The sequence below is a fragment of the Lampetra fluviatilis genome, chromosome 18 (assembly GCF_964198595.1).
Source record: "Lampetra fluviatilis chromosome 18, kcLamFluv1.1, whole genome shotgun sequence".
In the NCBI taxonomy this organism is placed as follows: domain Eukaryota; kingdom Metazoa; phylum Chordata; class Hyperoartia; order Petromyzontiformes; family Petromyzontidae; genus Lampetra; species Lampetra fluviatilis.
This window is the reverse complement of record NC_136292.1, coordinates 7,163,094-7,176,293: the sequence shown is the minus strand read 5'-3', so window position 1 is coordinate 7,176,293 and position 13,200 is coordinate 7,163,094. Positions and strand designations below refer to the sequence as shown.

Here is a 13,200-nt window from a genome sequence, read left to right as displayed (position 1 = left end):
CGTGACCCTCAACGTGCACAGTCCCTTCACCGGGTGACCTCTGCGTGCGAGCGGATCGGTGTGAGCGGCGCGTGCAGGCAAGGGCCGGTGAGTTCAAAGCTCTCTTTGAACTCCACCCTCAGGTGTGTTGGCTAAAGTGGTCCCGTGGGACGGGGCCGTCTTGATCGGCAACTCTAACGCCCAAGCCGGTCATGGCCCTAACACGTGGGTGGAAGTGTTTGGAATGGGCGTGACGAGCTCAACTGTAGACCTCTGCCTGGCCCATGGGCTTGTCATCACCTGCACGCTGTTCCGGCATCTGCACATCCACACACAATGGGTGCACGCCGGGTCCAAGCAACTTCCTCGTGGCAGATCAGATCAAACGGCAGCCTTGACACCGGGGCTTGCCGTGGAACTGCTCTGTCCACGATCCATCGGCTTGTCATCCGTGCGATGACCCGACCATTGTTCTACTGCGCTGGTGGACATCCACCTAGCCTGGTCTCGGGTAGCTGATGAAAGTTTCAATCGAGAATGTCATCGTCACTTGCAGCTGGGGTTGGCATCGTCCCCACCTGCTCCTGATGCCGAGGGGAAATGGGCGACATTCAGAACAGAGGCTCATGCAGCGCTGCTATTGCCGCATTCGGTAGCCAGTTGTTTGCTCATAAACTGGTGGCATAGCTATCGAGTGTGCAGGCGGTGCAACTGCATCGGGGCCTACGGCTACGAAGAGGAGGGGACATTGGACAGAGCCCACTTCGTTCTTTGCACCAGGACCTGTACCAACCACGCTACCATAGCGCTGCCAGAAACCCTGGCTGATGGAGGAGATATTCCCGCTGGCCGAGAGAAAGCGGTGGGCCCTCCCTCCCCACCGACAACATTCCAAACTCCCGAAAACGTAACCATCTTGGGGGCGCGAACAGCATCACGCTAATGGCCACAGCGATGGTGTAAACGCTGCTCAAGACAATGATAACGAATCACCCTCTTCCCCTATCACCTTCAACACCCCCCCACCCCTACCCACGACGCCACCACCGCAGACCCCCCGCAGGTGGACCCGCCGCACAGCGAGGTGCGGCAGGCGCTGGGCCGCTCGGTGTCGCTGCGCTGCTCCGTGCTGCGCGCAAGCCCCGCGCGCCCGCTGCTGCACGAGTGGCTGCTGGGCGACCGCGTGCTCACGTCCGGGCGCCTCGAGACGCCGGGGGAGCCCTGGGACATCGAGCGACTGTCGCGCTCCTCGTACGGCACCTACAACTTCACGGTGCTCAACGAGGCCGGCGCCGCCAGCTGCCTCTTCACGCTCACCGGTACGCGCGGCGCGTGGCGCGGTGGCGGCGCGCGCACGTGTGTGGCCTCGCACCGAGAAGGTGCCCGGGTTCGACTCCCGAGTCGGTCGCCTTCCCGCGTGGAGTGCGCACTCTGCCCCCCCCCCCCTTCTCCCGTGTGGTGCCGCAGGCCGCGCGTACCCGCCCGAGTTCTTCTTCGACACGGCGAGCCCCGTGCGCTCGACGCGCGGCGACACCTACTCCTACGAGCTGCAGTGGACGCAGATGAACCCCGACGCCGTGGACCAGGTCACCTCCTACAAGCTCGAGTACCGCCAGGTCAGGGGGCGCAGCGCGCAGCAACCAACGCAACCGCCAGGGCAACAACCACCACTGCGACCGCAACAAGCGTGACCACCGCAACAACCGCGCCGCACCGCGACAACCACCACCACGATCGAGACAATCAGGATGACCACCACGACGCACCGCAATAACCAGCACCACCACCACAGCAGCCACAACCGAGACAATCGTGACGACCACCTAAAACCCGACGCACCGCAACCACCACCACAACAATAACGGCAGCAACCACCACGACAACAACCACGGCTGCGGCAATCACGCAGCGCCTCCTCGAGTGGATAAGGGGTCTCGGAGGTAGCTCGGCAGTGTCCACTTCCGCGCGCCGCTCGTCCTCTGGCAACGCCGAGGAGTGTCGTGCCGCTCTGCGAGATCTCCGGACGGATCCTGCGTCTCGGGACGCCGACAGCAGTGCGACCGCGATAGCAATCGGGGGAGCGAGACAGAAAAATCGATTTGAAATTAATTTGGGTGTTCATTCCGTTTGGCTGAATTCCAGCTCTGATAATAATAAAACATTTCCGTTTGATGGCCATTTCTCTGTAGAAATGCGCTTTGGAACGTGCAGCACCCCCTGCTGTGGTCACGTGCAAAGCTACTTAGTGGGCAGCAGAGGGCGGTGCAGCTAAAAGCGTTGTTGTGCTGTACTTCTACGCTCCCGTGTTTTATGTTTCCGCCTTCGACCGACCCGCGCTCAGCGTGGAGTAGGGTAAAATATCCCCACACGGTGTGGAGCAGCCCTCGTCCCGTAATGGAGTGACGAACGGCTGTACATGTACCCGTGGAGATTTAAGGAATTCAGTCGGGCCCAGTGGCAGAGACAGCGGCTTCAGCACCGGGGGACAGCGCATTCAGATGCACCCACGCGCACGAACGGATCTCAGCAGTGGTTTCTGCGACATCCCCCGCATGCTTCCCGGGCAGGTGGGGCAGGGGCGGTGGGACCGGGTGGAGGTGACGGTGAGGAGCGTGCTGAGGCGCGGGGACCTGATTTCCCACACCCTCAGCGATCTCACCAAACCCCGCGCCTACGAGGTGCGGCTCACCCCGGTCACCGCGTTCGGAGACGGAGACTCCGCCAGCCGCATCCTGCGATACTACGAGGGTACGCACGCATTCGCGCACTCGCGCACTCACGCGCTCGCGTGCACACGTAAAGACAAAGATCCCCCGTGTAGCCTTAACAAACGTTCGGGGCAAGTGCCGTGAGCCAGCATCTATGAAGAAGACCGGCACGGCACGAGACGTGGTCAGCGCCACGCCCGGCCACCTTCATCTCCCCAGTGCTGATATTTACACATCGCACCAGATCCTCGTTTTAAGGCTGAGCCGACCCAGGGGAGGCCCAGAACCGGTTCGGATATTTGTCGCACCGATGTCAGCTGCGAGCGGCAATCGAACTCGGTTCGCCGGGCTCGTAGCGCGGCGCGCTAACCACTGCGCCACTACTCCCCACACGTGCATGCGCGTACACGTGCAAAAGGTGATGTGAGCGGTGAGGGCCGTGGTTGATAATCGTGGTGATGATTCTTTCTTTGTTTCAGCTCCAACGCTGAGTCCACAGACAGGTGTGTACCACGCCACGCGCATCACACGGACCACACCGCGTAACCCCCATCACGTGCACTGCATCGTGTACAACCACACCGCCCCCACCACCCACTCCAGAGCGCGCCACACACACACCGCACGCACCGCATCACGCACTCCACGGCACTGCGTTGCGTCACCGCTGTGTGTGTATCGCGTCACCACCGCGTCACCGCTGTGTGTGTCGCGTCACCAACGCATCACCACCGCGTCACCGCTGTGTGTCGCGTCACCACCGCGTCACCATCGCGTCACCGCTGTGTGTGTCGCATCACCACCGCGTCACCACCGCGTCACCGCTGTGTGTATCGCGTCACCACCGCATCACCATCGCGTTACCGCTGTGTGTATCGCGTCACCACCGCATCACCATCGCGTCACCGCTGTGTGTGTCGCATCACCACCGCATCACCATCGCGTCACCGCTGTGTGTGTCGCATCACCACCGCATCACCATCGCGTCACCGCTGTGTGTGTCGCGTCACCACCGCGTCACCATCGCGTCACCGCTGTGTGTGTCGCATCACCACCGCGTCACCACCGCGTCACCGCTGTGTGTGTCGCGTCACCACCGCGTCACCACCGCGTCACCATCGCGTCACCGCTGCGCGTGTCGCGTCCCCGCTGCAGGCGACGCGTCGTGCGGCTTCGAGGACGAATCTCTGTGCGGGTTCTCGCTCGACCCGAACGGCAACTTCAACTGGACGCGGCAGAGCGCGGCGACGCGGAGTCCCAAGTTCACGCCCAACACGGGCCCCCTGGCCGACCGGGCCGGCTCCAAGACGGGTCGGCGGGGGTCGCGGGGTGAAACTCCCCGCGCAGGGGTCACTCACAAGGGGTCACACACAGGGGTCACACATAGGGGTCACACATAGGGGTCACGGGGAGTGAAACACCTGCCCAGGGGTCACGACCCAACAGGGGTCACGACCCAACAGGGGTCACTACTCACAGGGGTCACGAGCCAACAGGGGTCACTACTCACAGGGGTCACTACTCACAGGGGTCACGACCCCACAGGGGTCACTACTCACAGGGGTCACTACTCACAGGGGTCACTACTCACAGGGGTCATGATCCACAGGGGTCACTACTCACAGGGGTCACGACCCCACAAGGGTCACGACCCAACAGGGGTCGTGGGGTCACACACACACACTCTCATACAGCTGAAGGTATTGACGTCCCACCCCCACGCCGCACACGACTTCACGTGACGACGCTGATGGTGTTGACGATGCTGCTGCTCACGTGGACATTGCCGCCGATGACGTCACGGCCGCTGTCGACGTTCATGTTCCTCTCGATTCTGCTGCTGCTGCTGCTGCGGTTGCCATGGCTCCCGCAGGCTTCTTCATGTTCATCGAGACGTCCAGGCCGCGTAACCTCGGCGACCGCGCTCGGCTGCTCAGCCCCGTGTACCACGTGACGCCGCCGCGCACCTCCAGCGGGCTCAGCGCCTTCTGCCTCTACTTCTACTACCACATGTACGGCAAACACATAGGTACGAGCCTCTTGTCCCACCGGGGTCCCAACGGGGGTCCCACCGGGGTCCCTCTGGGGGTCCCACCGGGGTCCCTCTGGGGGTCCCACCGGGGTCTCACCAGGGTTCTCACGAGGGGTTCCAATGGGGTCCAACTGGGCATCCCACTGGGGTTCCACCAGGGGTCTCACCGGGGTTCAATGTCTCAACGGGGTCCCGTCGGGGGTCCAACCGGGGTCCCTCTGGGGGTCCCACCGGGGTCTCACCGGGGTTCTCACCAGGGGTTCCAATGGGGTCCAACTGGGCATCCCACTGGGGTTCCACCAGGGGTCTCACCGGGGTTCTCACCAGGGTTCTCACCAGGGGTTCCAATGGGGTCCAACTGGGCATCCCACTGGGGTTCCACCAGGGGTATAACCGGGGTCCAATGTCTCAACGGGGTCCCGTCGGGGGTCCCCTCGGGGGTCCAACCTGGGTTTAACTGGGGGTCTACTGAGAGGGGAGTCGGGGTAAGCGCAAAGATGTGAGCCCAGGGGTCCCCTCGAGGTCCCATTGGGTGCAACTGGGGTCCAACGGGGTCTCGTCGGGTCCCTGTGGAGGGTTCAGGGTCAGGTCTTAGGTGGGATTAAAGGGGGGAGGGGGGAGTTTCAGGGTGAGGGGGTCACGTTGAGGGTGAGCGTGAGAGACGGTGTGTGCGTGATCGAATCTGAGAGTGGGAGTGTGAGAGAGTGTGCGGAACCTGCCCCAAAAGTCTGTTAAGGCTATACGGGGGAACTTTGTCTTTGTAGGTGGGAAGCAGCAGTGTAGCGTTGAGCGCGCTGCACGGCCAACACCAGTGACGATTAATAATCATCTGAACCGGTTCCAGACCTTCCCTGGCTCGACTCAGCCATAAAACGAGTACCTGGTGCAATTTGCGAACCTCACCACGAGGGAGACAAAGGCGGCCCAGCGTGGTGCTGGCCACCCACCCCCTCGTGTGCCGTGCCGGCCTTCACAGGTGCTTCTCGCCAACAGCGCTTGCCCCAACAGTCCGTGAAGGCTGTACGGGGGGCGGGGGTGAGTGTGAGATTGAGTGTGTGAGATCATGACGGGCTGCGTGAGAGTGGAAAGCGGCGAGCATGTGGGAGATGGTGCAAGAGGGAGAGGTTTGAAACTCTGAGCCACCCCAAACACCAACCTGCCCCAGCACAGTTTCATAATCCACGCTGCGAGCGAGCGAGAGAGGGTGGAGGTGGGTGGCGTGGTGGCTGCGATAGTGGGGAGTAGCATGGTGGTGGTGTAGTAGTGAGTAGCATGGCGGTGGTGGTGGTGTGCGTACTGTGGTGGCGTGGGTATCATAGTCGTGGGTAGCAAGGTACTGATGCGTAGCGTGGTGGTGGCGTGGGAAGCGTGGTGGGGTGGTGGTGTGACAGTGGGTAGCGTGGTAGTGGTGTGGTAGTGGGTAGCGTGGTGGTGGTGTGGTAGTGGTTAGTGTGGTGGTGTGGTAGTGGTTAGTGTGGTGGTGTGACAGTGGTTAGCGTGGTGGTGTGGTAGTGGGTAGCGTGGTGGGGTGGTGGTGTGGTAGTGGGTAGCGTGGTGGGGTGGTAGTGGGAGCATGGTGGTGGTGTAGGTAGTGTGGTGGTAATGGTAGTGGGTAGCGTGGTAGGGTGGTAGGGTGGTAGTGGCTAGTTTGGTGGTGGTGTAGGTAGCGTGGTGGTATGGTAGTGGGTAGCGTGGTGGTTGGTGATGGTGGTGGCGTGGGCCGTGGTATTCACGATGCTGCTGGTGGTGGTGTTGGTGATGCACGAGCAGGAGGTATTATCGAGGCAGATGGCTTTTTGTGGGATTGGTGGCGCAGGGGCGAGAGAGCCGATTCGTCCGTCGCGGCGAGAATTACCGTAAGCGCGGAGGCTGGATCAGGTTCAAGTCCGTCATCCAGGTCACGCTTTAATTATAAAAAAATCTATCACGGGTGGGTGTTGCGTTTTATTATTAATATCATCACAGTTGCTGAGCAAAGGACCGAAACGCCAAGTGGCTGGCAACAAACAGGCTCCTTGCTGGGTTTTATCGTCTCGAGGGCATTTTGAGGGTAGAACGTGTTGCGTTGTGCGAGCGATGCTCTTGTGCGATGGTGAGTGCTCATGGTGATGAATAATAGACATGGTGAGCGGTGACGGTGAGCGGTGGGTGGTGAGCGGTGACGGTGAGTGGTGGCGGTGAATGGTGAGCAGTGGCGGTGAATGGTGAGCGGTGGCGGTGAGCGGTGGCGGTGACGGTGAGCAGTGGTGGTGAATGGTGAGCGGTGGCGGTGAGCGGTGGCGGTGACGGCGAGTGGTGGCGGTGGCGGTGAGCGGTGGCGGTGAGCGGTGGCGGTAAACGGTGAGCGGTGGCGGTGACGGCGAGTGGTGGCGGTGGCGGTGAGCGGTGGCGGTGAGCGGTGGCGGTGACGGCGAGTGGTGGCGGTGGCGGTGAGCGGTGGCGGTAAACGGTGAGCGGTGACGGTGAGCGGTGAGTGGTGAGCGGTGACGGTGAACGGTGAGCAGTGGCGATGAGCGGTGGCGGTGAACGGTGACGGTGAGTAACGGCGATGTCCCCAGGCTCCCTGAACATCTACGTGCGCTCGCCCGGAGCGCTCGACACGCAGGTGTGGACGCGCGGGGGCAACCAGGGCGACACGTGGCACCGCGCCAACGTCACCATCACCCCGCCAGGGCCCTTCCAGGTGCCCGCACACACGCGCGCACCTAGCCTGGCACCAGGGCTGCGGCAATGTCACCGTCGTCACTTTGTGGAAAATGGCAGCTGTTGTTGTTGTTGTTATTCCTGTGTGCAGGTGTGTGAGTGTGGAGTGGGGAGTAGTGTTGTGTGTTGTTGTTGTTGTTCCTGTGTACAGGTGTGTGTGTGTGGAGAGTAGTGGCGCAGAGGTTAGCGCGATGCGCTGTGAACCCGGTGATCCGCGTTCCATTCCAGCTCACGGCCCACACCAGTGCTGATTGTTTGAACCGGTTCTGGGCCTACCCTAGGTCGACTCAGCCTCAAATGAGTACCCGGTGCTGTGTGTAAACATCGCCACTGGGGAGACAAAGGCGGTCGGGCGTGGTGCTGGCTATACCACCCCCTCGTGTGCCGTTCCGGCCTTCATAGATGCTCGCTAACAACACTTGCCCCAAGAGTCTGTTAAGGCTATACGGGGGGTCTTTGCCTGTGTGTGTAGGGAGAGGTGCGGTGTGGTGGGTAGGGTGGTGGTGTGGTAGTGGGTAGTGTTGTGGTGGTGGCGTGGGAAGCGTGGTGGGGTGGTGGGGTGACAGTGGGTAGCGTGGTGGGGTGGTAGTGTTGTGGAGGTTGCGTGGGAAGCGTGGTGGGGTGGTGGGGTGACAGTGGGTAGCGTGGTGGGGTGGTAATGTTGTGGTGGTGGCGTGGGTAGCGTGGTGGGGTGGTGGTATTGTGGTGGTGTGGTAGTGGGTAGCGTGGTGGGGTGGTGGTGTTGTGGTGGTGTGGTAGTGGGTAGCGTGGTGTGGTGGTGTTGTGACAGTGGGTAGCGTGGTGGTGTGGTAGTGTTGTGGTGGTGTGGTAGTGTTGTGGTGGTGTGGTAGTGTTGTGGTGGTGTGGTAGTGTTGTGGTGGTGTGGTAGTGTTGTGGTGGTGGCGTGGGAAGCGTGGTGTGGTTGTGGTGGTGGTGTGACAGTGGGTAGCGTGGTGGTGTGGTAGTGTTGTGGTGGTGGCGTGGGTAGCGTGGTTCTGTGGTAGTGGGTGTCGTGGTCAGCACACCGCCCATATCTCTCCCCGTGTCTCCCTCTCTCTCTCCCGACTCTCTCGCGCTCTCATGCAGACGCCTGCGTCTGTCATTCGTGTCGGAAAAGGTCACCGCATTTGTCTCGGGGTCCCATAGGCACGAAGGGGTTGGGTGGTGGGGCGGGGGGTTCGAGGGGAGGGGTTGGGTGGACCCGCGAGTCAGCAGGCGTCCACAAGCCGCAATGGGCTCCATCTCCCCAGAGCTTTCGCAAGCTAAGCAGGGTTGATGGCTGGATAGCTCTTGGGTGGGCGATGACCGCGCGTAACAAGGGTGTCACGTTAACGCGTAGGCTTTCGCGACCAATATCATCCGTAATACAGTTTTTTTGGGTCAAATTGCGTAAATATTTACGCGTTTTTTGGGTTAGATCGCTTAAAAAAAACTATTATAAAGGTGTCATAGGCTGCTGCTGATGCAGGCTGGAGTCCTACGTGGTGGGCAGCAGAGGGCAGTGGGGAAAACCCGCACCTTTGTTCGGTTCTTCATTTACCCCAAATGTGTTCTTCGCTCATTTTCGGAGGTGAGGGGAGGAGGCCACTTTCGCCGATACGATCTCGTCAGTGTGAGGGCCGCCACGCCATTTGTGAAACCATTGGGGGGGCTTGACAGCAGCACGATGATGATGGGGGGGGGGGTGTTGTCACTCTGTGTGTCTTGTCGGGGGGGGGGGCGCACTAAAGGCCACTAGGGGCCCCCAGTGGCCCGCGGGCCTTGCACAGTGCCCCACGCTCCACCTTCACCAAACAGCAGCAGCAGTGATCTGCTGAGTGGCAGTGAAGTACGGTTAACACACCTGGGAGGCCTTCATCCAGCAGTGGATTTCCGTAAGGACTGTGCTGTACTGCATCGGCTACATTGGCCAGTAGAGGCGTGTATGTCGATGCATCTGTAAACGTCTATTATCACGATTCGTAATTACAGTCGTCACTTGTTGGCTTAGATTGTGTTGGTATCTTGCCAATTTGCAGCTAAACACTCAGCGCACCCGGCAGAGGCAACATCGCTGAAAATTGTCATTATTACCCGCGTGATCTTGCGCTAAAATAACCAATTACGAGTTGTAATATTGGTCGTGAAAGTCTTCGTATAACGTCTATTAATGCTGTCGTGACGCTGGCGCGCGGGACGACGGTTCACGCAAATTGCGCGCGAATGAGATGCTGCTACGTTTGGGCCACGGCTGTTGCCCCTGAGACGCAACAAACGAGGAAAGAATACGAAGGAGACGCTCACCGCGAGACGGGGGTCGCGAGACGGGGGTCGCGAGTCAACATTGCGGAGCGATTCATCGCGGCGCTGTTTGCGGTGGTCGCTCCGATGCGGGAAGTGGTGGCGAACCCGGCGGCCCGAGTTGGACTCCCGCTCGGGGGCTAATGCCGGTGACGATTTCTTGAACCGGTCCTGGGTCTCCCCTAGGTCGACTCAGCCTCAAATGAGTACCTGGTGCGGTGTGTAAAGTAAAAAAAACAACCTCAGGACTGGAGAGACAAAGGCGTCCGGGCGTGATTCTGGCCGCACGACCCCCTCGTGTGCAATTCCGGCCTTCATAGGTGCTCGCTAGAAGCACTTGCTTCAAAAATCTGTCAAGGCTATACGGGGGATCTTTGTATTTGTATGTGCTCTATAGTCGCATAGAGTCTATAGTGGCATCGTTATCAACCGTGGTCAATCCACTACTGGATGAAGGCCTCCCCTCAATCCACTGCCACCTCTCGCAACCCAGGAAATAGCCGATGGGAGTGTCGCTTTGTCCACACGGTGCCTCCCACAATCCCCTGGGATTTCTGACACACACACACACATACCCTGACACCGACACACACACAGCCTTACACATACACACCTTAACATAACCCCGATATCCGTGACACACCGTGACCTTACTCCCCGTGATGAACACCGCAGCTGATCGTGGAGGGAATCCGTGGGTCGGGAGTGGAGGGAGACATCGCCATCGATGATGTGACGGTGGTGGACGGGAACTGTGAGAAGCCATCGATCTCATCCGGGTGTGAGTCTCCAACCCCCAGCGCTCGCATGTCTACACCTACATCCCCATCACATCTCACCAGGTTCACTCACCTCACAGCTCACGTTTTACCTTAGCCGGACCACTCATCTCACGCCTCCGGTGGAAGAGCTCACCCACAGACACCATAAATGCTGTTTTTTACGTGGTTGTGGTGTCAATAGCAATATTGTGGGAACTGTAGTTGTGGTGGTGATGATAATGGCAAGATTGAGAGAATTGTGGTGGCAGTGGTGTTGGTGATGGCAAGATTGTGAGAAATATGGTGGTGGTGGTGGTATAATGACAATATTGTGAAAATTGTGGTGGTGGTGGTGGTGATGATAATGTTAAGATTGTGAAAATCGTGGTGTGGCGGTGGTGATAATGGCAAGATTGTGAAAATTGTGGTGGTGATAATGGAAATATTGTGATTATTGTGGTGGTGGTGGTGGTGGTGGTGATGACAATGCCAAGATTGTGAGAATTGTAGTGGCAGTGGTGATGGAGATGACAAGATTGTGAGAAATGTGGTTGTGGTGGTGGTGATAATAATGGCAAGATTATGTGAATTGTGGTGGTGCTGATAATGGCAAGATTGTGAAAATGTGGTGGTTGTGGTGATAGTAGTGGCAAGATTGTGTGAATTGTGGTGGTGGTGGTGGTGGTGGTGGTGGAGAACATATCTTTTCTGTGTTGCTGCTCTCTCCACAGCGAAGCCAAACAATCTCAACAGCAGAGCCTGCGGAATGTGCCTGGGCCGCGCCTGGGTCCTGCTCCCAGGCCTGGCGGCCTCGCTCCTCTGCCTCAGGTGATGCTGGGCACGGCGTCCTGGTGAGGCCGAGGCTCCGCCGGGCCTCGCGAGGCCCCGTCGGCTGGAGACCTTTGGGGCCCCTCAAATCGTGATGGGATTTCCCTTCTGCTGTAACAGCAGCAACAGCTGCTGCAGCAGCAGCAGCAACTCATGGACCCTTGCGTGTTAAGTTAAAGAGGACATGGAGCTGGCGCCCGAGCTCATGGCGTGAGGGAGGTGTTCGGCCGAGCGGAGGCTGCTCCGGGCCCCGGGGCCCCTGGGTGAGGAGACACGAGGGGGGTGGTCGGGGAGGGAACATGTTGGCCTCGAGGAGTCCAGGACTGGTGCAGTGACAACACCGGAGGTGTTCACCCCCCCTCCACCTCCTCTCTCGGCCACACGGGGGGCCCCGAGACCCTGGTCACCTCCCCTGTGCCTTCTCAACACAAAAACAGCAGCAGGACCACAAAGGGAGAGGTCGTGGTGGGAGGCCGCAACCACGGCCCACAGCCTACAGACGCTTGACAAACTGGCGCTGCGAAGATTCCCATCGTCATCCTCTCCACCGCCTCCTCTAACCTCGCGATCAGCATCCCCCCACAACGCCCCGCCCGGCCACACCGCACACCTCGTGGGGGATTTTGTGGCCTCCGTAACCTCCCGCTGGTTTTCACACGCGTGACGAGGATCGTATATATTTAAAGCATATCAGACAGACATGGAGCTGACGCGACCAAGAGGCGACGTCGTCGTCTGCATCACCACCCACCGAGCGTGTCCATCGACATTCACCATCACTGTCGTCATAACAACCATCATCGCTGTCTTCGCCGTCATCACCATTGGTCAACATCATCATTGTGTTCATGATCATGGCCACCATCGCCACGTCGACCATTGATCTCAACTAATCTCTCAGCTACCGTGATCATCTCCATAAATCATGGTTATCATCATCACTTTACACCTAGTTCTCATCATCGTCATCATCATCATCGTCGTCATCACCATCGCCGCTGCCGCACAGTTGTGGAAGGCGCTCGGCGGTCGTCACCGGCAATCGTCACCGAGATCATCGCCACCGTTGGAGATCACCACCACTGGAGATCACCAGTGGCATCATGACCGGACGTGGCCACCACTGGAGGTCACCACGACTGGAGATGCGCACTGCTGGAGACCGCCAGTGAGATCGCCACGACTGGAGACCACGAATAGCATCACGACTGGAGAACACCACCACTCGAGACCGGCGGTGAGATCACCACCGGCGGTCGTGACTGGTGATGTTGACCGTCAGTGCGAGTGCCGGTGACAAGAAGGCCGTGAGCGCCCTTCTATGATGCAACCACAACGCCGGTGACGCCAACATCAACAATGGGAACCACGAACTGTAATTAAAGCCGAGAGACTGTTAGGGTAATTATTATTATTATTCGATGATGAGAATGGTAAGAGCACAAAGCTTCATTACATGTATCCACCGAGACCATATACCTTACGTGCAGTGTGCCGTGTCGCACTTGAATATCCGCAATATGAGTGTTGGTGTTAATATATCCACTGGGCGAGACGCGCAACTCAACGAGGCCTCGTCTTTCGCGCGCGCGTGTGTCGGTGGCGCGCGCATTTGTCAAACGCCGCGTCGAGCGTCGTTGTCGAAACGATCGACGCTGTCAGCTCGTCTACTCGTTGGCTCGCGGGTCAACTCCGGTCACGTGCCGGGTGTCCGTGCACGAATTCAACTCGGGTGGCACTCGTCCCACCGTGACAGTCGCGCTCATTGTCGGATCAGGAGGCTCAACCCGGGAGGCGTGGTGTACCGGTGGCCCCGCCCTCTGCAAGCCCCGCCTACTTTGACATAACCACGCCCACCCCCAATACTAGCCCCGCCCAAACCGCGACTGGTCACAGTCAGTCCATTGAG

At 59.4% G+C, this 13,200-nt stretch overlaps 1 protein-coding gene across 1 annotated transcript in view; it reads left to right on the top strand.

Moving 5' to 3' along the window:
- LOC144937164 (MAM domain-containing glycosylphosphatidylinositol anchor protein 2-like) overlaps positions 1-12,861 on the top strand; it is a 51,188-nt gene extending 38,327 nt beyond the window's left edge. Inside the window, 9 exon segments of the mRNA XM_078864473.1 lie at positions 1,032-1,298; positions 1,447-1,595; positions 2,547-2,727; positions 3,167-3,190; positions 3,843-4,016; positions 4,561-4,716; positions 7,278-7,402; positions 10,378-10,481; positions 11,195-12,861. Of these exon segments, the coding sequence (XP_078720599.1) occupies positions 1,032-1,298; positions 1,447-1,595; positions 2,547-2,727; positions 3,167-3,190; positions 3,843-4,016; positions 4,561-4,716; positions 7,278-7,402; positions 10,378-10,481; positions 11,195-11,318 (1,304 nt within the window). The 3' untranslated portion in view covers positions 11,319-12,861.
- Positions 12,862-13,200: the final 339 nt, after the last annotated feature.